Genomic DNA, 24,622 nt, shown 5'->3' with positions numbered 1-24,622 from the left:
AAGATAATCAGCTAGAGACATTTTCTGTTCTTCTCATAGCATTTAAAAATACGTGGTATTTGTATAAATTGATGCTGTAGATGAGAAAAGCAGAAGGAATTGCAGGCAGTGATACTGGGTGTATCTCTGACACAGGAATGATTGTGATGGGTATTGAGGAGCACTGGACTTAGCTACTGGGGTTTTGGGCTAGTCTGATTAATTCTGTTGTGCCTTGGTTTCCTCATCTTAACATATCAGAACAATCTGATTTCATAAAACTACACGTGCAGAGTGCTATGTAAGCCTGTAGGTTATCTTGGAGGTATTACTATTATTATTACTGCTGAATAATTGGAGTTGGAAGGTGTCTGTTCCCTAATCTGCTGTAGGCACTGCTCCAAGACAGGATTCTCTGGTCAAATTCTTCCCTTGCTCATAAATCTTTGAAGCCCTTCCAGGACTGAGCCCATGTTCATTTACTTTTCTTCATAATTAGTGGTGATTCTACTGATAACTTGCTTTACAAAATGTTTTTTTGTTGTTGTTGTTGCTGTTGTTTTTTGTTGTTGTTTTTCAAAGTACCTCAGGATTTGGATAGAAAATACTTTAAAGGGGCAAAATATAATTTTCTTGAAAGCTGGAAGGCAGGTACATCACATGGGGAAGCAGAATAAGGCCTGCAGCTCTAATTCATTGGAAGATTTTTTCTGGCATTATTAACAAGAGAAATATCCCAAAGGAGAGGAAAGCAGCTTGAGGCTTGGTAACAGCCTGAAGAGACCTTTGCAGCTTTGGGCAATCCAGCACTGCAGCTGACCTGTGCTTTCAGGATTTGCTGAAGTTTCTATAATTTATATTATTAATGATTTATTTCATAAGATTTTACTCAAGGGGATGGGAAGAAAAAAAAAAAAAAGAAAACCCTAGCTTCTAGATCCTGCTCCTGTCCTAGTGTTACCATCTTAGACCTGGGGAGAGTAACGATATTTTTATTCTATAGCTAGGCTAGGAAGGTAGGGCTCAGTATCAACTGGGGCATGATGTGTGGAATAAAAAGTTCTGCTTTTTGCACAGACCTTTTCTGACTGCTAGGATTATTCCTAAAGTAAGGGATTGTACTTGGTTGTCTTTTTTGTATACAAGTGCAGGTGAAATATGTTTTAAGACTCAATTGAAGCTATTTTTATTAATCACCCAAAGGATCACAAATGTAAATGTTTCTGATTCTATACTAATGCTACATTATTAAACTCCTTTTTTTAGTGCCCTTTATATTTTCAGAAGTGAATATTGCAGAGCAGCTGCATCCCAGTGATTTGTCAAGTTAAGAAGTACTGTCTTACCCTGTGTTGTATCAATGTGACAAACTGTATTCTTGTTATTATGTATATTCCCGGGGCTTTACCGGGAAACTGGTAGAACTTCCCAAATGTCCATTTATCAGTACTTTAAAAGATGGCTGATTAATGTTATTTGCATATGAGCAACAGAATGTGTAAACATTGTTTGGGGACTCATTCAAATGAACCCTTTCAGTTGGATTCACAAAAGCAACACTTAGCCAAGGGTGAGAGTAGCTCTACTTGGAAATGTCATCACCAAACCTGGCCACTTGCAGTATACTAACATTTGTTTGTTCTATTTCCTTCTCCCCGTATATTTCCTCCAATTTCCAAAATCAGAATGAGACTTTGGCTCTGTCCATGGAGCGCTGAAAAACATCTCCCTTGCATATCTTGCCACACACCCTTCATACCCATGGTATAAGGATTAACGCCTCTTCTGCAGTCGTCGGTAGTAGTTAACTGTTTCTCCGGTCTGATCAAATGGAAAGCTCAGAGAAATGCAGTGACAAGGAAGGGTCTGCACGCCTCATAAGTTCTGGGGCCAGCTGAAATAATGTATTTTCAGAATGCATAAATAAAAACACTAATCCTCCTTCGGCATCTTTTCTCCTAAGTGCCCAGGCTCTTTGTGTGTATGAACTCACTAAGCCTCCTAATGTGACCTGCTAAAGACAGGAATGATGCGTCTGTTCTCATGTAGGGTAACTGAGGCACACCCTAGGTAGGTTTTTTGTTTTTTTTTTTTCTGTAGGTTTCGTTTTAGTGCATGGGAAATAACATGATTTGGATTCTATTTTACTTGATGCAGTTTCCTGTGCTGTAACCACAAGAGCATACTTCCTCTGTACATACATCATCTACAACTAGAAACAGAAATGTCAAAATATTCACAATTTAAACACTTGCATCGTTGCTGAATGCCAGGAATTTAATGTGCATTTATTCTGCTGAAAGATTTGTCTACCTCAAGTCACCTTTGGGGATGTGTTAGGGATGCCTTGGTTGATAACTCTTCTGGTAGAGTTGTGGAGTAGAACGAGAGGAAATGCATTAAGGAATGAGTGAAAAATTAGAGAGGGCCTTAAGGTGGATATTCCTGTGTTTTACTGTAAATGAGGTACTGGACTTTGCTCTCAGCATTCTTGGGTGCTCATAAAATAATTCAAATTCAAGCACAGAGTATGTCTCTCTCTCTTCTGCTTAGTGTATACGTGTGGTCCACGTCAGCATTGCTGCTTGAACATGCTTGTCCACAATGGGCTTTGTTCAACATACCAGAGCCAAGCAGCATTCCAGGAGGAGCACTCAGTGAGGCTGCTGACGCAAGCAGAAGCATCGCATACTACAAATCCTTCCTGGTCTTTGTAAATTTAGCCAGGGTTATTCATGAAGAGTGCAGCCTTTGATACGCCATATAGAGGATAGGTGTTAAGCTGTTCATTAGCCTCACCGTGATCATTTTCATCAAAATCAAATAAATTGTGTTCGGTATTGATGCAGCTTGAAGTAAAGGGGGGGGGTGAGAAAGTTGCCACAGCCTCTTTTGAAATCTTTGCAAAGCTGTCCACTCCACCAGCCTGTTTCCAAATGGAGCCAGCAAAACCTGGTGCAAGAAGAACGTGGCTCACTGAAGGGAGTTAACTTCTATTTAACGGTTGTTGCAGTTAGGGTATGGCATGAAACCCCTAGCCTGTTGATGTGACTGGCTACAGGGAGAACGGACAGTCCTGTCCTTCTGCTGCCACAGGTGTATCCAAACCCTGCTTGGATGTAGTCCAAATTTAGGTGCCTGCAGAATGGACAGAGCCCTTCCTTCCCCTTCTTGCCTGTGCCTAATGCATGTGCTTCATTACTCCCCTTTCGCTGGATTTGGCAGTTGTGTAGATGGAGGGTGGGACAAACCAGCTCACGGATGTTATGGAAGCAAGATCTCCTTTTTCCAGGGGTGTGGAGATGGACAGTACCTTAGAACTGCTGCAGTATCAGGAATACGGAGGGAGTGTGTGGCCAGGATGGGAAGGATCAATAAAGAATGCTGGAGGGGGAGAGAGGAGGACCTCTGTCTCTTTCTCTCTCCAAGAACCAATTCAGAGACCTGCATTGACACTCCTGGAAACAGAACTTGGCAGCAACTTCTGTCCTTTCTGTGTAAGTGCCTTGTGCCCAGGGCCCAATTCCCATAAGAAATGTCAGCATTAAATAATGTTTCAAAAGTGGAAATGATCTCATTCTTCCTAGAGCTTATTTGGGTTTTCTGTCTTGGTTACTATTTATGGGAAATAGCTGGTTGTATCCAACTTGTCAAGCGGTGCAGATCACTGCCTGGAAGACCTCTTTATTTGCCACTCCATTGGTCTCCATCTTTACACTTCATTGACACTGAGTTGGCATTTCCCTTCAGGTTTCCTGCAGGTAACTCCAGTTGTCTTCATCTCCACTTGTTGGATAAAGAAATGGAGTCACCTTATAGGGCAGTAGAGACTTGCACGTTGAAAAGTAGTAGTGAGCTGTTCTGCAGGAACTTGGGAGTTGCTTTTCCTTCTGCCTTCCTATGAAGCCCATACCTTCGTATTAAGTGACCTATGTTGAATGAAGAGTGCTTCTTACTGATGGGCCTCGGTCCTTTTCTCAGCTGCTGAGAGCTTGCTTTACCCCCAGGACATGCTGCTAGACACTTCTGAAAGCTTTGTTGGTAGGAAAGGCTCTTTCCTAGAGAGGTTGTCATCTTGTTCTCTTATTCTTGTCATAATCAATTTGATCTTGAAAGCATATGAAATTAGGTTCTTTCCTGTTTTTTTTTTAATCTGTAAATTTGCCCATTTTTGAATGTTTAACTGTGGTGTAGCAGATACGCTACAGCCTCAATATCTTTTAGAAACCTGAGCAAATAAGCATATCCTCTGTTCCTTTTCCCACTCACTTTCTATTGCAGCTGGATATGGTGAGAGTTTTTGCCCACCCACACCCTGCTCTTGCTTCTCTTGTCCTTTAACTAGGAAACCAGATAATTGAATTGAATCTCTGAGATTAAGTTAATGGAAAACTCCACCCATTTTGAATGAGCTTTCCCATGCCACGACTGGAGAATGACCTTCCACAGGAAACTAATGCCCGTCACAAACCTCATCATCTTTCACCTAGGTGCAAATCTTTTCTTTCCCTTTCTTTACTCCCCTCCCCTGCCCCCCTTTCTAGAAGGGTAGATATGTGTGTGTGTAGGAGGGAATGTGTATATGTACACATACCCGTAACAAAGCACTCCTGGTCACACTTAGCCCTAGAGATGAGCAGTTGTGGTGTTACGCAATGGGCTGCACGAAGCCTCAGAGATTTGAAGAAGGAAAAAAAATAAAAGAAACGCTGAAAAGAGTTGCTTTTCTCTTTACCTAAACCTCTACCTCAAACCCCAGCTACCCACTCGCAGTGTATTTTTGTTCTCAAAGTGATACACAGCTGCTGTTGAAATGCAAAAGCACAGTTGTATTGACCCTGCCTCTTCTTCCCTAAACCAGTCTGATAGTAAGACAGAATGACAATGCTTTCTCTGTTCAGTTGCCCTTGTTAGCCCTGTAGGGATTATATTGTTGCTGTTAGGGCTCCTTCATGAAGCAGCATTTCTATCCACCTTGCGTACTGATGGCCAGAGCTCCTGGTGGTTCGGTGGTAAGGGCAGGGCCCAGCTTCCATCCCTACCTCCCAAATCTGCTTCCCAGCTTCAGGCTCTAGGAAGGTGGTACCACATATTCTTCTTCTTTAGGTCAAGAGACTGCACGCATCTTTTCCTCTCTATATGTTGGGCCTCATCATGGTCATCTGCTTATGTGCCAACAGCTGTCTCCTTCTCCAAAAACCATAGTTCAAGAAATTAACTGTTGCAGTGGGATTTGAATGGGCAAGCATCTGCTCTCCAGGACTGCACATACTAACAAGATGCACCACCAGCGTTTGTAGCTTTTAAGGCCAGAGGGATCTGTTGTGCTCATTAACCCTGACTGCAGGCATAGCACAGGCCATAGCTAGTCGGTCATTGATGTTCTGCATCTCGTTTAGCTGCCAGCTCCTTTGCTGGCACAAACTTATCATGTGTAATTTCTATATTTAATTTGATTGATGTGATTTTCGAAAGAGCCTAGAAAGAGTCAGGAATTTGAACATACATAACCAAAAAAGAAAAAACACAATTCAGTGCCCTCTTCTCCTGCCATACAATCCAATACAAAAATCCCTCCTAGTTCCCAAAGGCGAAGCCCCTCTCTGCTCCTGCCTCCCTAAGCTCCTTAGAAAATGGAAAGGCTTCATAGCATTCCTAAAATTAACGAGTTGAGTTTTTTGGCTCAAAGCTGAAAATATATTACAATTTCAAGGAAACTTTATGCAGGTGTCATATTAGAACCATCTCTTATTCTTTACTACTTTCTCAAGTTGTGCCTCTTGGCCATGAAAGAGCCAGACCTGGAGAAATCTACTGTGACTGAAATATACTTTCAGACAGCTGTATGTGTTTTGAAGTGGAACATACCTTTCATTGGACCTGAGTATACTTTTATCCAGAAAACCAGTAAGTAACCAAGGAGGAAGTAGAGTTCTGGTCAGTGACCTCTAAAAGTATTGCTCTTGCTCTGTCCATAATTATTTCATGATCCAAAACATTGCAGCAAAATGTTGTGCAAGGAAATTAATTTAGCAGGTCTTAAAACAAGGTTTTATTGAATATGTCTGGATACAAGTACTTGCTAAAAACTGACAAAATGCTTAAGTACAGATGAATGCACTTCAGTAGGTAGAAATGTCTACAACCACGCAGCTCTTCTTTGAGGACAAAGATCTACACCACGTTGGAACCTGGGGAGAGTCAAGAGAGAGGAAAGATGGCAGTAAGCTAAAGCCAACTCTGAAATACCATTCCACTGCACAGCACTGTTAGCTTTTCAGCAGACTGCTGATTTCCCTTGTTGGCCCTGGCAGAGAGGGAGGCCTGCATGGCACTGCCGGTCTGGTTCCCCCATCGTGTGCTGTGCCGAGACCTGCCATGCTGAGCCCCTGGGGCACTGCACAGAGCTGGCCTCCTGTTTGGAGCACTCTTTGGAAGACGGAGCAGCGAGGGTACACCAGCCCCTCTGTGCCCTGTCCAGCCGTCCTTCTTGACTGAGCAGACGTATAACCTCTCTGTTTTTCCCCCTCTACCCGAGGTTAATGAGGTGTGTGTGTTTGTCTGTCTTGTGGCCATGTGCACAGTGGTTTTAATGGGTATTAAAGCCCAAAAGTTTGGATTGTTGTCTGAAAAAGCCCTCCTGTAAAGAAATTAAAGTGAGTTTTTTGGAAGGACTGGGCTCGTGAAAATATTTACTGCAGTCATTCAATGCCAAGGTCCAATGCTCCAAGACCAGGATGTCTGAAGGTTGTATCATTAACTGTGGGACAGAGCTGTCAGTTTCCCATTACTAGTGAAAGCTGAAGCTATAATTTTCACATCAAAAGTATTTTTGCTAATGTGCATATACATTTCTATATATGCCTAGTTTATATATACACCCATAGATGCATGCCATAAATGTATATATTTTTGTATATACACACGCAGTGTTGCCCACCCGGTATCTTTTCCTGTCAGGGAAAGGAATTTCCATTTGTCGGTCATGCTTGTTGCTCGCTGGAAGTAGAGCAGGACTGAATCACAGGCGGGTGTTCACGGGAGGCTTGTGTTGTTCTCCTTGGTTGAATAGCAGGAAATCCTGGAGTGCAGTGGAACTCCAATATTCAGTTTTTATTCCATATTAGGAAATACTTCCTTATCATTACCGCGGGTGTGTTGTAACCATTCGTGAGATTAATTTTGGTGAGGCACATTGTAAAAACAAGGCCCTGTTGCTTCGTTCTCGCTTTCGGGCATGCTGGGCTGGAGGGACCGAAGGCCCTGGCCCAGGGACCGATGGGCTTTCACAACCAATGCTGGCAAAACCCGCCTCACCAAGATGTTTCAAGAGAGGCGCTGGGAGCCCCAGTGCTCTGTCCAGGTTACGCCACCTCTCATGCAGGCATGGAGCACTGAGTGGCAATGGGAGAGAAGCGAGGAGATGGCTGGATGGAAAGTGGGATGGCTTCTTTCAGAAACAGCACTGGCTAACGCCAGCTTGGGGTGAATTTACAACTGGGGCCTTTGCTGCCGTCATTTTGGAGGGATTTTCACCTGCTTTGAGCCCTTTCTTTGCACTTGGCTACAGGTGGGGTTTGTGGTGTTAGGAGCCTGCCCAAGGAGGAGCTGTGCTGGAGCCAAACACCGGCCCCAAGGTCCTCTGGGTTTCCTGGTGTCCTGGCAGGGCAGCAGCCACGGGTCCCTCACATGTCCCCAGCCCCATGTTCTGCACATCTGCCGACGTCTCCGTATGTTTTTTTCATGGCAGTCAGGCACTGGGAGCACCACTCCTCTCTCTGTCAGCTGGGACCAGGCCAGTTGCAGGGTTCAGCCGCAGCTACGAGGGGCAGCTTGTGCGGGTGCATCATGGGGAAAGCAAGAATGCCTTAAAATGGCTAAAACATTTGTGCATCTCTTGCTTTTAAATAGCAGAGCCTGTTCTGACGGGGCTAATTTTACTCTGCTTCTTAGTGCTGCTTTAAATAGAATAAATGTAATTCATGCTGTAACTTTAAAGAAGCAAAACTTATTGAACATAACGTGCGTTGGGAATGAATAACAAACTAAAGGAAATGAAGTATATAAATGAGGTAAATGAAATGCTAACATGTTAGTGAGGCTTGTTGCAGTTTTGCATTTCATTTTCCCTTCTCAGATGGGGACTGCACTAAAAGCTGGAGGATGTCAAAAAGATCTGCTTTTGGCAATAACACTGAAGAAGAAAAATCTACGTGTGAAGTATCTGATTCGTTGTATTTGGCAGGGAATGTTGCCTCCTTCAGGTAGTATATTTAATAAAATAGAGGCTTGTGAGTTGTAATACTACCGAAAACATGAATTATGTAGGAACAAAATATTTTCCTTTCCGAAACATATCCCAGAGCAGTGCTCGGCAAACACACTGGTCTTAATAACAATGAACTTCAGTAACAGCAGTAGCGCAGCTAGTGTCACCCAGATGCCAGAAAAAAGAATATTAATGTCAAAACTCACTGAATTGAAGTTCACTTATGCTGATTAAAAAATCTTTGGGCAAGACTCTATTTTGACGGTGGCAGTCTTTGTTTAGTGATAACATAAGCATTAAGATCTGGCTCCAAGAGTTGAAAAATACTGGCCCAAAGCTGGCAGAGATGGCAGTAGCGCAGTTTTTCCTGTTTGCTTGCTGTCCCAAGACTTCAGGACTCTATAGCGTTTTGTGTGTTTCTGGAGTTTTCTCAAAAGCTTTGGAAGTGGATTCCAAAAGGGTTGTAGGAAAAGAAGGCAGAGAACTTCACTGGGAGGAGGTTCGGTGTAAACAATGGGATGGTGAAAACAGGCACGACACAATTGCCAAATTTGTGCTAGCAGAACCCGTAGCACAGAAAGTCCTTTTCTTTCAGGGCTGTTAACGCAGTATGACCACTTTCTCCTTCTGTCCAATCACTAGAGCTACCAGCTGTCCCACGACACTTTTATCGATGCTGCCTGTGTGAATATCAGCTCCCAGTATGCACAGTTGTGTGCTCCACAAGTTGCCCACGGAGCCTGGGCGGCTGCTGCTCCAGCTGCTGCTCCTCCCCTCTCCGGCTGCTGTGTCACACCACCTCGTCCTGTTGAGCCTTTGGCTGCTTGTTGCATTTATCTGTCCCTGCCCACTGCCTTTTGGTGTGAATCATGCAGTTATTTGTGTACGGTGGGTTGTTTTTTTCGTATACGTGTATATAGATATCCTGTCTCTCTTTAACGGAATCTGAGCAATTTGGAGTCAGCAGGGCTGGTGCTCAGATATCCATCCTTGCTGTATCCATTCTGCCTTCCCAGATAGCACTTTATTTTTTAGATATAATTCCAGTCACCAGTGGTTTTAGTGCCTAGTTTTGCTAGCTGCTTTGCCGTGTTGCCTGTACAGAGCCGAGCAGCATTACTCTGAGTGTTCCCTGGCTTCTCACCCAGAAGAGCTCCAGTGCTACACGCGGTGGTGATAACTGGCATTTCTGAAGGTAACCACTGTATTGAGCTGTGTGCATTTACTTTGGAACAGGTCTGACACCAAAATTGTCTCTTTTAGTTTCTAGTTCTTGAAAATGCCATTTGCATGCTTCGTGTCAGGAGAAAGTTGAGTAATAAAATGTGTTATGCAGAGAAAATGAGATCTTTGGAAGGCAGAAATGCATCTCAATATCTTCCTTACCCAGAAGCTTTCACTGAAGAGACAAATTGCCTGGGAGTGTGAATGGAAACTTTATAAACTTTGCAGTTTTATCATTTTTACTGCAGTAGGGAACTGGCTCCCTAATTCCTGGGGTTAGGAGCGTGCTTGGGTATATAAATGACAATCGTTATCAGCCTTACTGTGAAGTGACATGGCAGTTTTGAGAGGAGGGGCTGGTGTTCACTATGCCATTGAACATGTACATAGCTTTATGTTTCAAATCAGTGTCAGAGACCCAGCGGCGTGAAGAAGGCATCATAGTACTGTCATGTGGAGAAATGCATACTTTTGTCTCTGAAAGAATTGTGTTGTTTGCTCAGTAACTTAAGTACACATTTAGTAACGAGTCTGGAGTAAACTTACTGTTGGGCTGATGTATGGTTATGTTGTATGCATGGTTTCAAGAATAAGAATATTTCCTTTGTGGGACTTGGATCCGGATTGATTTGATAGCATGGATCCAGATTAATTTGATAGTAAGACCAAATTATATGATATAAGGTGTAAGTTTCCACCTGCCTGGAAGGAGGTTGGCATCTTCAGAGCCAGTCTTATAGAAGCAAAGCCCAGTCATGACACTGTCCCTGTCCTGCTTGCACAAGTTTGCTTTTCTCCTGGCTGTCTGTGTAAGAGAGCAAGAGCTGACCATATTGGTTGCTGTAGTATCTTGAGAGACGTGAACCCCCTAATAAGGCAAGCAGCATTCTTCATGGAACGATTGGCTTCAGTTCTCACTGCTTGTAGCAAGTGGTCATGTATTCACCTTCTCATTGAAATGAAAAGGTCACTTAAAAAGGTAAACGTGAAAGGTCAGAAGAATGTCAGAAGGATCTGAAATGATTGACTTCTCTCTTTTCTGGAGGGAGGTAAGCTGTCTTTTATTGAGATAGTGATGGTGAACAGTCATGTACAGTTCAAATGTTTGGTGATATAAAGCGTTAGGGTTATGCTGTCTACTCCACATCCCTGTCCTTTTGCTCCACGTTTGCAGGCTGGAAAGTAAGGCATAGGGTAATAAAGTAAATTTCATGACACCTTGTAGCACATCTGGATAAGTAAAAATAGGCTCTAAATTTGCCAAGTGTGGAGCTTCATGCTTCCCTGGCAGGTGGTAGCTCTGTGCCCTCCCTCAGCTCCAAGTGTCCCAAGCGGGAGCTGTGAAAGTGAGAGACTTGTGCAAGAGGCTTGGATTTTGTGTCTTCATCCCCTCTTGATTAGAAAATGATCCCAGTTGAGTGCCAAGCATTTCCTTTAGGAGAGAATGGATCTCCAGGGGCCTTGACTTCTTCCATCTTTCCCCTTCTGAGTTGTTACTAGTACATGGGATTGGATGCTTCTGCTGTTTTGCTTTAATTAACCAGAGACTTAATCTGAGAGTCTAATATGAAAACACTGCTGATGGACTGTGGGAGCTCCCAAGAAGCCTCCTGGAGAGGATGTGAATTTTGAGTTACCAGTTATGCAGCAGAAGCTAGATTTCCAATGGTGGAGACACTGTCAGGAAAATCAATCTCGTCGTAGAGTTGCCATGCTAGATAGGAGCCGAGGCTGAAGTTGTAGTAGCTACTGCCTGGCCTGTCTTTACTTTCCAGTTAGAAAATATCTCAGGGTAAAGTGAAGAAATATATGTGCTTGGGCCAGGCAGCATTTTTCACCAGGAAGGAGACAGCGGGTCAGGAGAGAAATTTACTCAGAAGGGACTCTTAATCTCCAGCTAGTTAGCACGGGGCCTGCTGTCCCCTTTCTGCTGCTCTTCCTTTGGTGGTGCCCTCCATGCCGCTATCCCACCTGCCTCTCGTGGGGCAACAAGGGGACACTTTGCCCAACTGGAGCTCCTCACCCCTCTCTCCTCTGTGTCCTTGCCATAGAGGCTAGCTGATGAGCAGACCAGGTATTGGGAGAAAGTCTCGCGCTGGGAATTTGGCCATCTGTTCAGGCGGTATGAACCTGATTCCTGGGTCAAAGAGCACATACGGCTTCTCTGCTCTTGGCAGCTCCAAGGCCTTGTCCCACAGGCCACACACAGCTCAGCGTCTCCTGTTGATTAGATTGTTTTGATGTCTCTCTCATTCAGAGCCTGTGGCGTATCATTTTTTCCAAAGCAATGGGCCCTTCAGAAAGGCCTTCAGTCTTTGCCAGCCAGAGGAGTTGCAGCCGAGTGCGCCTGGTCAGCTCGTGTGACCTTCTTGTGGTCCGGGCAGCCCAGTGCAGTGCCGGTGCTGCAGCAGGAGGAGAATGGTACTGCTCTGCCAAGTTATGCAAGTTGGGGTGGGTTAATCAGTTTCTAAGGGCGTTTCCAAGAGCTGTGGGTGGCACCGCTTCAAAACGTTCCCATTAACGTGGTAAGGTCAGTAAAAGCAGTGTTCAGGCAATGAAGCTTTGAAGCCTCTCCCTTCCACCCCCTACAGCATCAGCTGTTTACGAAGGTCATACTTAAAGATTTTACTTGATTGCTCCCAACTGCATATTTTGTTTGGGATGCAGATTTGTGCTTTGTTTTGGGGTTGGTTAGTGCAAGCAGAGAGGTAGGAGGAAAAAGGACAAGGAGGTTTTCTCTGTAGTGAATTGAGTAGGGTGTGCTGAGCACATTGGGTGTCCTGTCATCTCTGGCCCCTTTCCACTTACTTTGGGGAACCTGGAGAGCTCACAGCACTTCTCAGATTCACAACGCTTTTCCCCCGCAGTGACAGAGCCGACTGGCAGCCGTCTAAGGCCAGGCATCAACCACGAGGAGGGTGAATGTCAGCTGCCTTCATCCCTCCTCACCCGGCAGAGCTTCAGCGCCACTGGGGCATGTGAGGCCACGCGGGGTACAGGCAGCCCACACTCCTGTGGCCGTCTCCCTCCTGTCCTAGTGGGCTTGTGCTGTGGTATGGTGGGGAGCTCTGCACGACCTGTGGATCAAGAGCTTTCTCTGAGCTCACTAGGTTACTGGTTGGGTTCTCTTCTGTGTTTTCTTAATGTAGCACCACAGTGAAGTTCAGCCCTGCTATAAATAGTGGGGTGTGCTGGTGCCAGAGCTGTTATCTCCTTTTTACAGGCTTAATAAAATCAAGTGACTTAGATTCGCTCTTCAGTAGCATCGGCATTTGCAAGTATAGGAGCATGGGGAAAACAAATTAATGGGAAACAAAACTGTAGTGTTGTTTTATCCTACCAGGAGCAGGAGGCATACAAATGGTAAACAGCCTGATGCTAGGGCATGCTTTACCTTAAGTAAAGGTTAATCCATTCTGAGCCTGGGCTAATGCTATGCTCCCCTGACACTGCAAAACCGTCAGAAGGTGAGTTTTTACTTTGTTAGATAATTTCTTGAAATAATTTAATCGTGGATGCTGGTGTGTGTTCAGCACTTGTTTAATTTGGGTGTGTTGACATGCTGCCGGTTTTGCTCTCAGATACCTGTTTTGTATTTATCTTTTCCCACCTATCAAGGAAGAAAGGGAGTGTAATGTAGGAGAGCAGACTCAACAGGGAGAGTGCAGCAAAGTTCCCTAACTTTTGGAAAAGTGTCCAGCATGAGGGATGTTTTTGTATGGAGAAGGTAGCCCCTGAATTTTTAGTGACAATTACTGGCAGTTGACAGCTCTCATCTTTCTCTAGTAGAAAATTGAAGGGGACAAAATAATGATTAAAAAAAGAAAGATCTGCATCATCATAAAGCAGCTGTAGTGCTATTAAAACCTCCTTGCACAGGTGTGGGGAGATCCATTTGTATTCTCAGAGCTCCAGCATCTTGCACACTCCAAAATACATGGCTAAAGTAATAGCCATATAATGTTATAAAAAGCCTTTATTTGTGACACAGCAGCTGCATTTCTGGCAACAAATATCTTATTGTCACCCCAAATTCAATTAAAAATTCACAAGATAAAGTGCTGTCCTCACAGAGAGTAGCCAGCACATCCAAAACAAAGAAAAACAAATAAACAACAAAAAAAAAAAAAAAAACACAGAAGACAGAATTAAAGCATCTTCCTGTATGATGTAGAAATGCAAGTCTATTTCTGTATGAAACTTTTAATTATTTTACCTTAAAAGGTATTAAGGGCTGCCTGAAGATCATAAACCTAATTTAAGGTTTGTCTTCCTCAAAATCCCCTGGTGAAATTAGAAGGGTTACATAAAAAAAAAAAAAAAAAGGAAGTGTATTTACTTCTGGTTAGTTTTTCAAAATAATAATAAATAAATAAATAAATAAACACCTTGAGCAAACAAAGGTGCTGTTATTTATGGCTCCCCTCTGTGGTGGAGCAGCAGCTCTGCTGGTGTGCCTCAGCCCACATTCAGGTAGGGCATGAGTCCTCCTAGGACACGCTGTGTTTTGTTCCTCTTGTTGACTTTTTCTTTTAACCTCTGTCAGCCGCTAAGAACTTGGGACTGCTCTGAGATGCCTTTGCCCTGCATTAAAAGGGTTCTTCTAGCACAGGGAATTCTGTAAAGAGTGGGCGCTCCAGAAAGCCCTCATCTGGTTGTCAGTGTGGCACAGGGGTAGCTGTAAATGAATTAAACCGAAATGCTGGTTGCCTAATGCTCTTGTGGTGGGGAAGAGTTTTCTGTTCTTGCTGGTTGGCTGCTGCTTAAAAAAAAAAAGGAAAAATACAGAAGTTTTCTATTTAAGATATGGTGATGCCAGTATTTCATTTTGACGTGATACTTTCTAAAATTCCCCAACTGTCCATGTGCAATTTTGTTGAGCTGCTTTTGAATTCTAAGATATCGGATAGGTATTCCTTATCCTTGAAGTCACCTCTGGATAGTGTTAGGATTTTTGTTCATTTATCCTCTCCTTCTGGTAGTACTTAGCATTTCTGGAGTCTGAAGATGCCACAAAGCCATCCTGCACATCCAGCTGTGGGAGCTGCCCTGTCTTCTTGCTTCTTTCTTTTACTTTCCATGCTCTGCCATCTCTTCCCTCCCCCAGGCTGGGCTCAAGCCCCCCAGAGGTACATTTTCCCAACATGGGGTGGGTCTTTTTTGTTTTTGTGTTAGAGAGTAGGTAGTAAGTCCTGGTAACTTGGGATAGTTTTATAATACAGTGTGTTGCTGCTGTTGTGTTTTTTTTAATGGAGTTTCTTATATATAAAGAACAGTGCTTTTCCTGTGATTTCTATAGCATCTAAGATTTTGGAGATGGCGAGTAGGAAAGAAGTATGCATACCCACTTTTTTTCCAAGTGAGTAATTATTTGATGTGCTCTGTTTCAGTGCATGTTACCATGGCGATGACTGCAGGGACTACAACATCCTTTGCCATGAGCAACCACACCCGGGAGAGAGTGACGGTGGCCAAGCTTACGCTGGAGAACTTCTACAGCAACCTAATTATCCAGCACGAAGAGAGAGAAACAAGGTACCAGCTCTGCTTTCTCTCACCTTTCTCCAGCTTTTCTTGGTTGGCTTTTGGCAGCATTTGTTCAGGGGGAGATTCAGCCCTGTGCACAGAGCGGGTCTCAACAGGTTTTCATTACTTGGTAGCGAGAAGCTCATCACCTAAGGGCGCAGCTGCTGTCTATGCTGGCAGACCTGTGAACATCCCCTCCTGCACCAAGCAGTCACTGAGTGACTGAGCGCCTATGCTCTTGAATTTCTCATACAACTTAACACCCTCTCAAATTATTACTAGTTTATGGAAACCACTCTGTGCGTGGTCTTTCTTTGCTGCACATGTGAGGTTTTTACTTGTGTGCATGGTTTTGGTGGCCTCCAATTCCTTCACGTGTGCCACAAGGAATAAACCCTACAGAGGCAAATGCTGCAGAGCTGCTGATGTTTGGTAACTTGTTTTTGTATAAGGCAGTGGCTTGTGGTGTTTATTCTTGCTCTGCAGCACTGAGCTCATGCCAAGACTCGTAAACTCTGCAGAAGGGAGTGTGAGAGACATGGGGAACAGGGTACATGGGGAACAGGGTTGATGGTATAGAGGTGTTTGACGGGATGATGCAGTGAGGAAAGGAGGCAGAGAGCTGTTAGAATGGAAGTAGATGGCAGGAAAGAGTGTAGGGCTGGTAACAAAGTGTTGGAAGGCTCTTGATCGGGAAGGAAGAGTTCTGGGGATAACATTGTACCCACCCTCTAAGTTTCTTCTGTGTGATGCTGACTGGTACTCTGTGCGAGGGAGTATGCATTGGTCATCTCTGCTTTAACTCCTCATCAGTGCACAGTTCCACTGTGCTGACGTGCTGCTTGAATTAAGTGTCAAAGCACCAAGCACTTAATTGTAATGAACGTTGTGTTTCAAATTGTCATCAGTATGTGAAATTATCATTCTCCTGCTAATGCGTTTTTAATTGAGGGGTTTTCAGCCAAGCAGCAGGGTTTCCCTCTTCATCATATTTAGTCATTATCCCATGTAATTGAGTTGCTTCTATTTAGGCGAATAGTCTGTCTACTGAGGGCCTTTATTTTAGGGGACCCTGCTGCACTTCCTCAAGTGCAGGAAGGCAGGAGCAGCCTGGCACTCAGCACTCGAACTGAGCTGCTGCCAGCAGGTGACCAGCTTCCTGAAGCTGCACCCTGACAGTCATACAGAAGCACCCTGGGTGTGCACAAAGAGAGCTCCAGTATCCATGCTGTCCCCCTTGCTGTGTGAGGACTCCCTGCCATCTGTAGGATACTCCAGGCTTCACTCCCCACACAGAGCCTCATAGCCTGGCTGGGCACCAGCAGCAGGAGTCCAGGAGGGGCAAGCCCTGGCCCAAGCAGGACCTGGGAGGAGGTGGTGGCAAATCCAGGAGGGTGCAATGAGTTAGCATGAGGCTAAGGGGTGCAAGACCAGTTGTGTGATCGGGGAACAGACAGCAAGACTGTGAGCAACGGTAAAAGCTGGAGCTGGGTTGAGATGCTGGAGGTAAAGCCGAGATGGTTTTTCCACCATTTCAATGTTTTTATCAATTAGGATTATGAGTCAGAATAACTAGTCTTACTTGACAATTATATAAAGAAATAAAAGTCCATTAGGCTGATTATATGATTGGGCCTTTAGTGTCTAATTCTGCAATCATATAAGTACATGCTTAAATTTGCTTATACGTTTTCAACAGGTTTGGTTACAAGTGAGGAAATATATGGAGTGGGCAATAATTTCTCAAATTTCTGTTTGAGTCAAATGCTTTGGTATCTGGACTATGTCAGGAAAAGGGGTTGTCTTACTGTAGTGTTATGGTGTTTGGGTTTTTTTTTAATTAAAAAAATAAATCTCTTGTTTTACTCCTTTGCAGGCAGAAGAAACTAGAAGTGGCTATGGAAGAAGAAGGGCTTGCAGATGAGGAGGTAATACAACTTGAATAACCTTTGAAGAGATTGCTTTGTTTTTGTTAGCACTTCTTAAAGTTGGAATTTGAGGAGTTTATAGGAACATTAGCTATCAAGACAGTAAGTTTTAGTTTGTAAGTGAATGTTGCTTTTGGAAATAATGAAGCAAGCTGTGCATATGCTTGAATGTGATGCTTCGAGTAGCTGAGGGCTTTTCATACCCCTTTTTAGTCATTATGAAGCGTATGACCACAGCAAGTATGTAACATGTTTTTCAAAATTTAAAATTGTTTGGCATGTGATGTGGCTACAAGCAAGAAAAGGGAGAGATGCACTTGGGAGAAAGCAAAATGCTGAACCACTTTTTATTCTTGATTTAAACAATAAAGCAGGTGCTCCCTTGATCCATTAAGATACAGATGTGAAGGGAACTCTTTCCAGATGGCATGTCTCAGAACTTTTGAGGTTTATCACATCATTGCTGTCTGTACTTCTTCCAGAATAGACACTGGAATAAATAGTAACAGCAGCCTTAGTCATTTCTAGTTATTTCTCAAGTTTTTTGGGTTGATGTAACTTCTGGAAAGAGGGAAAAGCTAATGTGGGTGTGTAATGCCATCTTGTGGTTTTAAATGACACAGTCGTTGTTCTCCAAAATCTAGCAGGCCTGATTGATGGGTTTCATTAACAGTCTCTGAGATATTCTTGGCATCTTTTGGAGCATAAGCTGGCATTTGTCTTTTTTTCAGGGTGAATTCCATTGATATTTTTATAGGACAAAATATATGGCAGGATTGGAACAGATCTTTCTTTCAAATACAAGTATTTTCCTGCCCTAAAACAAATAGATTTTGTTATAGGATAGAGTAAGCTGGATTTCTGCTGCCTGTTAGACTCCTTCTTGCCCGTCATTTGTGTTTTTGGCAGGGTGCAAGTTTTAGCTTTTATTGATCCTTTATGCTGCTGAAAAGCAGAGTCCTTTTCTTAGCTGGTGACTTTTTGGCCTTCGGACTGATGCACCTTGTTTGAACCTGTATGGTTTTTTCATTGTTTCTATTACTGCCTCTTTATACGTAAGTAATAAGCAAACAAACCAACAAACAAAAAGCTGTGCCTGAGGCCGCTTCATAAAAGACTGTGGGTCACACTTCAAGAAATTCAGGAAGATTTCCCCTTTCACATTTTCTCTGTACTCATAGAGGAAGGAATAATGCTTTGCAGGAAGAGAGATTATATATCTTGACTTTCTACTGTCAAATGACTTAAATTCTCATGTGTCTTCCTAGAAAAAACTGCGCAGGTCACAGCATGCTCGCAAAGAAACAGAGTTTCTGCGACTGAAGAGGACGAGACTTGGCTTGGATGACTTTGAATCTTTGAAAGTTATAGGAAGAGGAGCATTTGGGGAGGTTTGTGGCTTTCTTGCCTGAATGGGATATTAAAATTGGATTGAATATCAAAAAGAAACACTTTAAAGAATAAAAAGTTTCAGTTGAGCAGTTTTATTTTAGGAGAATAGCTATTTGAGTAATTTTGCACGTGTAATAAGACCAGTACGTACATGGATTTATCAAGGCTGCTGGAAAAGGTCTGTTTCCTGCAGCTTTCCTTCCTATTACCCCAACTGATGTTGCCCATGCATCCACACAGAAGTGATAGATTTGCAGTTGCACAGCTCCTCTCTATAAAAGTCCTCCCTGCCCTGTGTCACATCATGGTTGTGCCTACTCCTGAATTTCAGCATACTCAGTCTCTCAGCTATGTGGAATTTAGTGTGCCTGCTAATTTTTTAAAACAATGACTGCTTCAACTATCTGTTCATCACTAGTGTTAGCTTTGTACATGTGCTTTTCAATGTTTAACAAAAGAACCTTTCCATGCCCACCAGTTTAGAGACATCCTTATGTTCCACACTGGGGTTTAGTTTGAGGTAGATAGGATTGATTGGGTTATTTTTCTCATTAAAGGTACGTCTCGTTCAGAAGAAGGATACGGGTCATATTTATGCAATGAAGATACTACGAAAAGCAGATATGCTGGAGAAAGAACAGGTTTGTTTTGTATGGGTCCCCTAGATTTCAAAGTTACTTTGCCTAGAAAATTGCCAAATTTCTCTTTGGCAGGTTTTATTTAGCCATATTTTTCACTTCTGTAGCCCCAATAATTGTGCTGCTGTCCAAGGCATCTATGGAGTTGCTAGCTCAGTACAACAGAGTAAGTAGAAGTTAGCATTCTTGAAAATGTTTTATTTACAACCAATTTGGAACAGCGATAGGATGGTGTTTTTTTCTTTTAGTCTCTTCCTTTATCAATGTGCACCTTATAGCACTTCTTCGTAAGACTACACTTCAAAGAAAATGCTTCTTGAAAAGCAATAATACGTCGAAGTAAAAACTGAGAATGCTTGATGTTTTCTTTTCACGGTCAGATACCACCAGGTGTCATCTTGTTTGTTGTTTGGCTTTGGTTTTGGTTTTGTTTTGTTTTGTTGGATCTTGAGATTGGAGAGTGTTTGTTTGTTTTGCTTTGTATTTTTTCTGCTTTTGCTTTGTAATCCAGAATTCACTGCAAATTCCTGATAGGACAAAGCAAGTCCTTTAGCAATATGAAGAACAGAAATCAAGTGTGGATGTCTCAAGCAAAAGTGCAGCTAGAGAAAGTTGGGGTTACTTAGCCTGGAGAAGAGAAGACTCTGGGGAGACCTTATAGCAGCCTTACAGTACCTAAAAAGGAGCCTAAATGAAAGATGGGGAGAGACTCTTAATCACAGAGTGTAGTGATAGGACAAGGAGTAAGTGCTTTAAACTAAAAGAGGGTAGGTTTAGACTAGATATTAGGAAGAAATTCTTCACCCAGAGGGTGGTGAGACCCTGGCACGGGTTGCGCAGAGAAGCTGTGGCTGCCGCATCCCTGGAAGTGTTCAAGGCCAGGCTGGATGGGGCTTTGGGCAATTTGGTCTGGTGGGAGCTGTCCCTGCCCATGGCAGGGGGGTTGGAACCAGATGGTCATTAGGGTCCCTTCCAACCCAAGCTGTTCTATCTTCCTTACCTGTCCAAACCCATCATTATTTCTTATATTATCTTTCTCAGGAGTGGTACTAGGAGTACTGCTACGGTTTTTTTTAAGTCATCCCAGGACAGACATTTTGTCTACTCAGCGCTGTGCCCTGGATGTAGGGAAGCAGACGAGCATTATGTTCTGCCCCGCAGCCAGGATGTGTGTGGTCTGCTGGCTGAAGCCCTGCCCTCATTTCATAACCTGATGTGGCAAGGAGGCTTAGATCACAGTCCACATTTAGTCTGTGTCTATAACGTTCCCTGGAGAGTATTTATTTGCTCTAACTTTCATTGCCTGGTTTGTTCAGTGGGAAAGCATCACAGGACACAAATACGAGAAAGCTAGAACTTTCAAGCACGGTGGCACTGTGAGGTTTTTCTGGCTGCTTTTTAAGCAAGGTTTTAATGTTATAGTTTATAGCTACATTTAGAAGCAGAGGAGTGGAGGGTAGAAAGAAATCTTTTCTAATGAGAATATATGGAATAGATAGGGCTAGATAAATTAGAGTTGGAGTGTGTACTACAGAGAGGGAATCCATTGCCCTACAAAAAAGACACATTAGAAAGATGTTAGAACTGAGGAACAGATGCAGACTTTGCTTATTGGAAATATTGCTTGAATCTGGAATAATGGTACATATTTTCTTTCCAGAAGTCACTTTCTGGTATCTGAAATGTGAAAATCTTACAGCTTTCAAGAAATGTTTTTCCATGCAGATGTTTTTCATTTTCCTCCACAACTAGGGTACATTCTAGTAAAACACACACCCTTCCTCCTGTCTCTATTACTCTTAGTTTCCAGTGAATTCACAAGGTAGCAGCTCTCAGTATGTTTTTCAAAGACTCAGCTGGGACTGGAATATCTTAAGCATGGTCAGACATTCCCAAGCTCACTTGTCCAGGACCAACATCAGCAGCAGTGGTGAATGTATCAGTTCTGGGCCAGCTTTGTGCACATCGTTTGATGGAATTGCTCCATCTTCTCTTCCCTTTTCTTTCCCCCTGCTAAAATAGCCCATGGCCATTTTTTGCCCTCCTTGAATACTGGCCATTCAGCTCACTGCTACTTAAGGTCATCTCTGCAAACTGAGACTCATCCCAGCTCTTTTTCCCTTTTGGTCGAGGTGTTTGCCACATAGTTCAAGTAGGCTTCACCATGTACACAGGTAGGAGCAGTCTCCATGTACCGTTTGAAAGGGCTTCGTGCACCATTAGTAGTATGTACAGTGTGGGTTTGGGAGCTAGATGATTGCTGTATGTCAGACATTTCACAATGCTGAAGAAATAAGGTTTTGCAGGAAGTAATTTAGGCATTCTGTCACTCTTGCAAAAGAGGATTCCACAGGCTTATCTTGCCACGTTTAAACTGTGAAGTATTACTGTGAGGAAACAGTTATTAACTCTTGATTTGTATATGTATATGAAAAAAATGATAAATTCTGACATTAAATGTTAAGTATCTACCATTTTACCTATTAGTTCCTGCATTATTTAAGACAAACTCTGTTTTTTTCCATTAATTATGTCGATATCTGCATACTGAATTGCACATTAAATTTTTGTCCGAGTTTGCAATAGGGATGCTACCTTGCAGAGCTGGCCATCATAACGGAGCTTTTTTTTTCTTTAATGCTCTTAGTTCATTTTAGGATACAGTAAAAATGGAATTGCAGTTTTCCACCAACTTCTTCAGTTCTGCCTGACAAACAGAAAGCTCAACAAGCCATGTGTTTTCTTTCTAGATACCACTTTTGTGAAGTTATGTAAATAGTTATTTTCAATATTGAGTTAATTTCTGTGGGTTTTTGCTGTGTGTTTTCTGAGGACTTTGTAGGGTCTAGTAAAAACTATGTAAAATAGGAGTGAAAAAAGTATGAAGAATATCTTCTTTGTGTAAAGATCATGAAAATATATTGTAGGATTAGGAATATAGTGTGGCATTTGGTATTGAAATAATTAAATAATTCTTTAATAACAGTATTAAAAAAATTTTAGGTAGCCCATATCCGTGCAGAAAGAGATATTTTGGTTGAAGCAGATGGAGCCTGGGTAGTGAAAATGTTCTACAGTTTTCAGGATAAAAGAAATCTTTACCTGATCATGGAGTTCTTACCCGGAGGTAAGTTATATGTTGTGTTGTTGCTAAGTGATACAAGTACTTCTTCCTTAGCTTTGTTGTCAGCTTTCTAAAAGTGTAGAAACAAGCATGCTGTGTAATTTGTGATAGCATAAATTTTAATGATGTTTTAAGTGAAGTCCCAGTAACTTAACCTTTCCTGATTTGTAGGTGAAGGGGAAGGATTATTGGAAGATGTTAAAATAGACTTGGATTAAATAATAATTCTAGTCCAATGTTCCGCTTTATACTGACAAAGCTAGAAACAGTTAAAAAAAAAAAAAAAAAAAGTCACTCTTGATTAATTTTTGTGCAATACATATATTATGCATTAAAAAATTGCTGCATCATTCAAGGCTATCCAATTAGAATTCCTATTTAGGGTTGCAACAATTTTACACCCAGTTTGCAGAAAAAGTATGTTGGGTTTGTAGGTCCTTGCAGTAATAGTTCTATAATTAGTAGCTATAATGCTAGTTACAAGTTTAAATTTGGAATCTAATGGGGTTTCACCATTAAAATGTTCTGATTTATGACCTGTATTTTTTTTTTTTGATTAGGTGACATGATGACCTTGCTAATGAAGAAAGACACCTTATCAGAAGAAGAGACACAGTTCTACATTTCTGAAACCGTGTTGGCCATAGATGCTATTCATCAGCTGGGATTCATCCACAGGGATATTAAACCAGATAACCTTCTGCTGGATGCTAAGGCATGTGGTGTGCACGTAAACTATCTATGCTTTAAACGTCTCAATCTGCAGATAATGCCATTCACAGTGGTGCTAATCACTGGGAAACTGTAGCGCTATACCACTGATTTAAACTAGCTGGAATAAAGACAGAAAATGGTTGCTATCTTTTTCTTGTAGAACTTCACTACACTTAAAGCAAAACTACCCTTGTGGGTTTTTTGTTTTGTTTCTTTCTCTTTTTTCCTCTTTTTGTAGTTGGAAAGCCTTGTAAGTGTGGGAAGACCCACTCAGGGCGTCCAGATGCTCGAATTCATACACATGAAAAACTGGTATAGTTTGTTACTTCAAGAAGAAGGAAAGCATGAAACATTCAGACAACACTAAATAATCGGTTCACTTCCTGCAGTTATCTGATTTGTTTTATTGTCCACTCATGAGTGGGAGCAGTCTGTCCATTTGACTGCCTCGTAGTAAGCCATGAAATGGACCCACTAAGTATCATACACAAGCCTGTAGAATGTCTAGCAGTGATCTCTAGAAACCCAATTAAAACTAGGTTAACATCAAAACAATAATTTTGTGCTGGAGGCTTTCTCAGTCTCAGTGCAAAACAAAACCAAGTAAACTAGCTGTACTCAGCTGTTGCAGATGTAGTTATTCCCAGGAATTACACCCTTTTTAGAGAAAACACACTCTCCCAGTACACCAAGAATCACGCACTATTTGCCTGCTTTCCGTGGATTAGATAGTCCTGTGCAAGTCCATCATTCACACATGGCCTAAGAAGGCAAGTGCAGTTATGAAAGCAACTTTTTTTTTTGAGCACTACTTTTCTAAATTATGTTTTTATCTTATTTGGTGTTTTTTAGGGTCATGTAAAACTGTCTGATTTTGGGCTATGTACAGGTTTAAAGAAAGCTCACAGAACTGAGTTCTACAGGAACCTTACACACAATCCTCCAAGTGACTTCTGTAAGTATAAGGTGTCCTAGGTAAACATTTAAATAGTTTCGAGCTTCAGCTGTACCACATCATACTTTATTTCTGCTGGGTTAAACACAGTTGGTCAGGCTGAGTGCATTTAGTTGGATAACTGGAAATGCATGTTCTCCATGACATGGAAGCATTTCACAGGAAAGAAATTGTTTTATGCAGTGCTAATGTGTTTTTGTACACTTGTATACAGACACAAATACATGTAGCGTGACTATATTTTAATGCATTTTTCATAACAATGTTGCTGAAGTTACAGAAATGAATGTTCTTCCAGATCAAATATGGATTTCATGTGCTGACTTACTGAGGTCAGTGACAATCACAACAAACCTTAAAAGAGTAGAGCTGTTCATCTCTATGCCATGGCGACACTTAGACATTAGGATTTTATTGCATAAACATAAAATTCTTCTGCAGTTCTTTTCAGTTTCTTCACTTGTTGTTTAAAAAAATCAGCAAATGCTAATTTAGAATTGCCAATCACGTCCTACTGATGTGATTTGCAGCCACAAATTGGACAGTAGTTACTCGTTGTCCTTTTTCTGTCTCCAGTGAAAATCAAGTATTTATTTCTAGAAAAAAAAGCATTCTTAAGATATAAAATCGTTATCCTTTGAAGACAAAATGTTATCGGTCTTTTACTTCACAAATGCATTCTTTATCTAGTAACTATTCTCTAAATTAGCATTTCAGAATATGAACTCAAAGAGAAAAGCAGAAACGTGGAAGAAGAACAGGCGACAGCTGGTAAGTTAATAACATCATGTATATATTTTTTTTTAACTATTTACATAAAGCATTAAATAAAAACGTGGCATTAATGCTACTGGTTTTGTTGTTTTGTTTTTT

The 24,622-nt window shown here is 42.1% G+C and overlaps 1 protein-coding gene across 5 annotated transcripts in view; it reads left to right on the top strand.

Moving 5' to 3' along the window:
- The window catches only part of STK38L (serine/threonine kinase 38 like), a 49,681-nt gene that overhangs the window by 14,079 nt on the left and 10,980 nt on the right, over positions 1–24,622 (top strand). For 2 of the 5 annotated variants that reach the window (XM_040545155.1, XM_040545158.1), the window contains 8 exons: positions 14,863–15,007; positions 16,875–16,926; positions 18,195–18,317; positions 18,876–18,959; positions 21,960–22,083; positions 22,641–22,795; positions 23,647–23,749; positions 24,459–24,520. In XM_040545155.1, the coding sequence (XP_040401089.1) occupies positions 14,874–15,007; positions 16,875–16,926; positions 18,195–18,317; positions 18,876–18,959; positions 21,960–22,083; positions 22,641–22,795; positions 23,647–23,749; positions 24,459–24,520 (837 nt within the window). In that variant the 5' untranslated portion in view covers positions 14,863–14,873. Of the gene's footprint in view, positions 1–8,121; positions 9,444–14,862; positions 15,008–16,874; positions 16,927–18,194; positions 18,318–18,875; positions 18,960–21,959; positions 22,084–22,640; positions 22,796–23,646; positions 23,750–24,458; positions 24,521–24,622 lie in introns of those variants that run through there. The other 3 variants (XM_040545159.1, XM_040545157.1, XM_040545156.1) reach the window with 3 other exon arrangements.

The sequence above is a fragment of the Cygnus olor genome, chromosome 1 (genome assembly GCF_009769625.2).
Source record: "Cygnus olor isolate bCygOlo1 chromosome 1, bCygOlo1.pri.v2, whole genome shotgun sequence".
In the NCBI taxonomy this organism is placed as follows: Eukaryota; Metazoa; Chordata; class Aves; order Anseriformes; family Anatidae; genus Cygnus; species Cygnus olor.
Note: the sequence above shows the minus strand (reverse complement) of the source record. Positions and strands in the feature narration are given on the sequence as shown.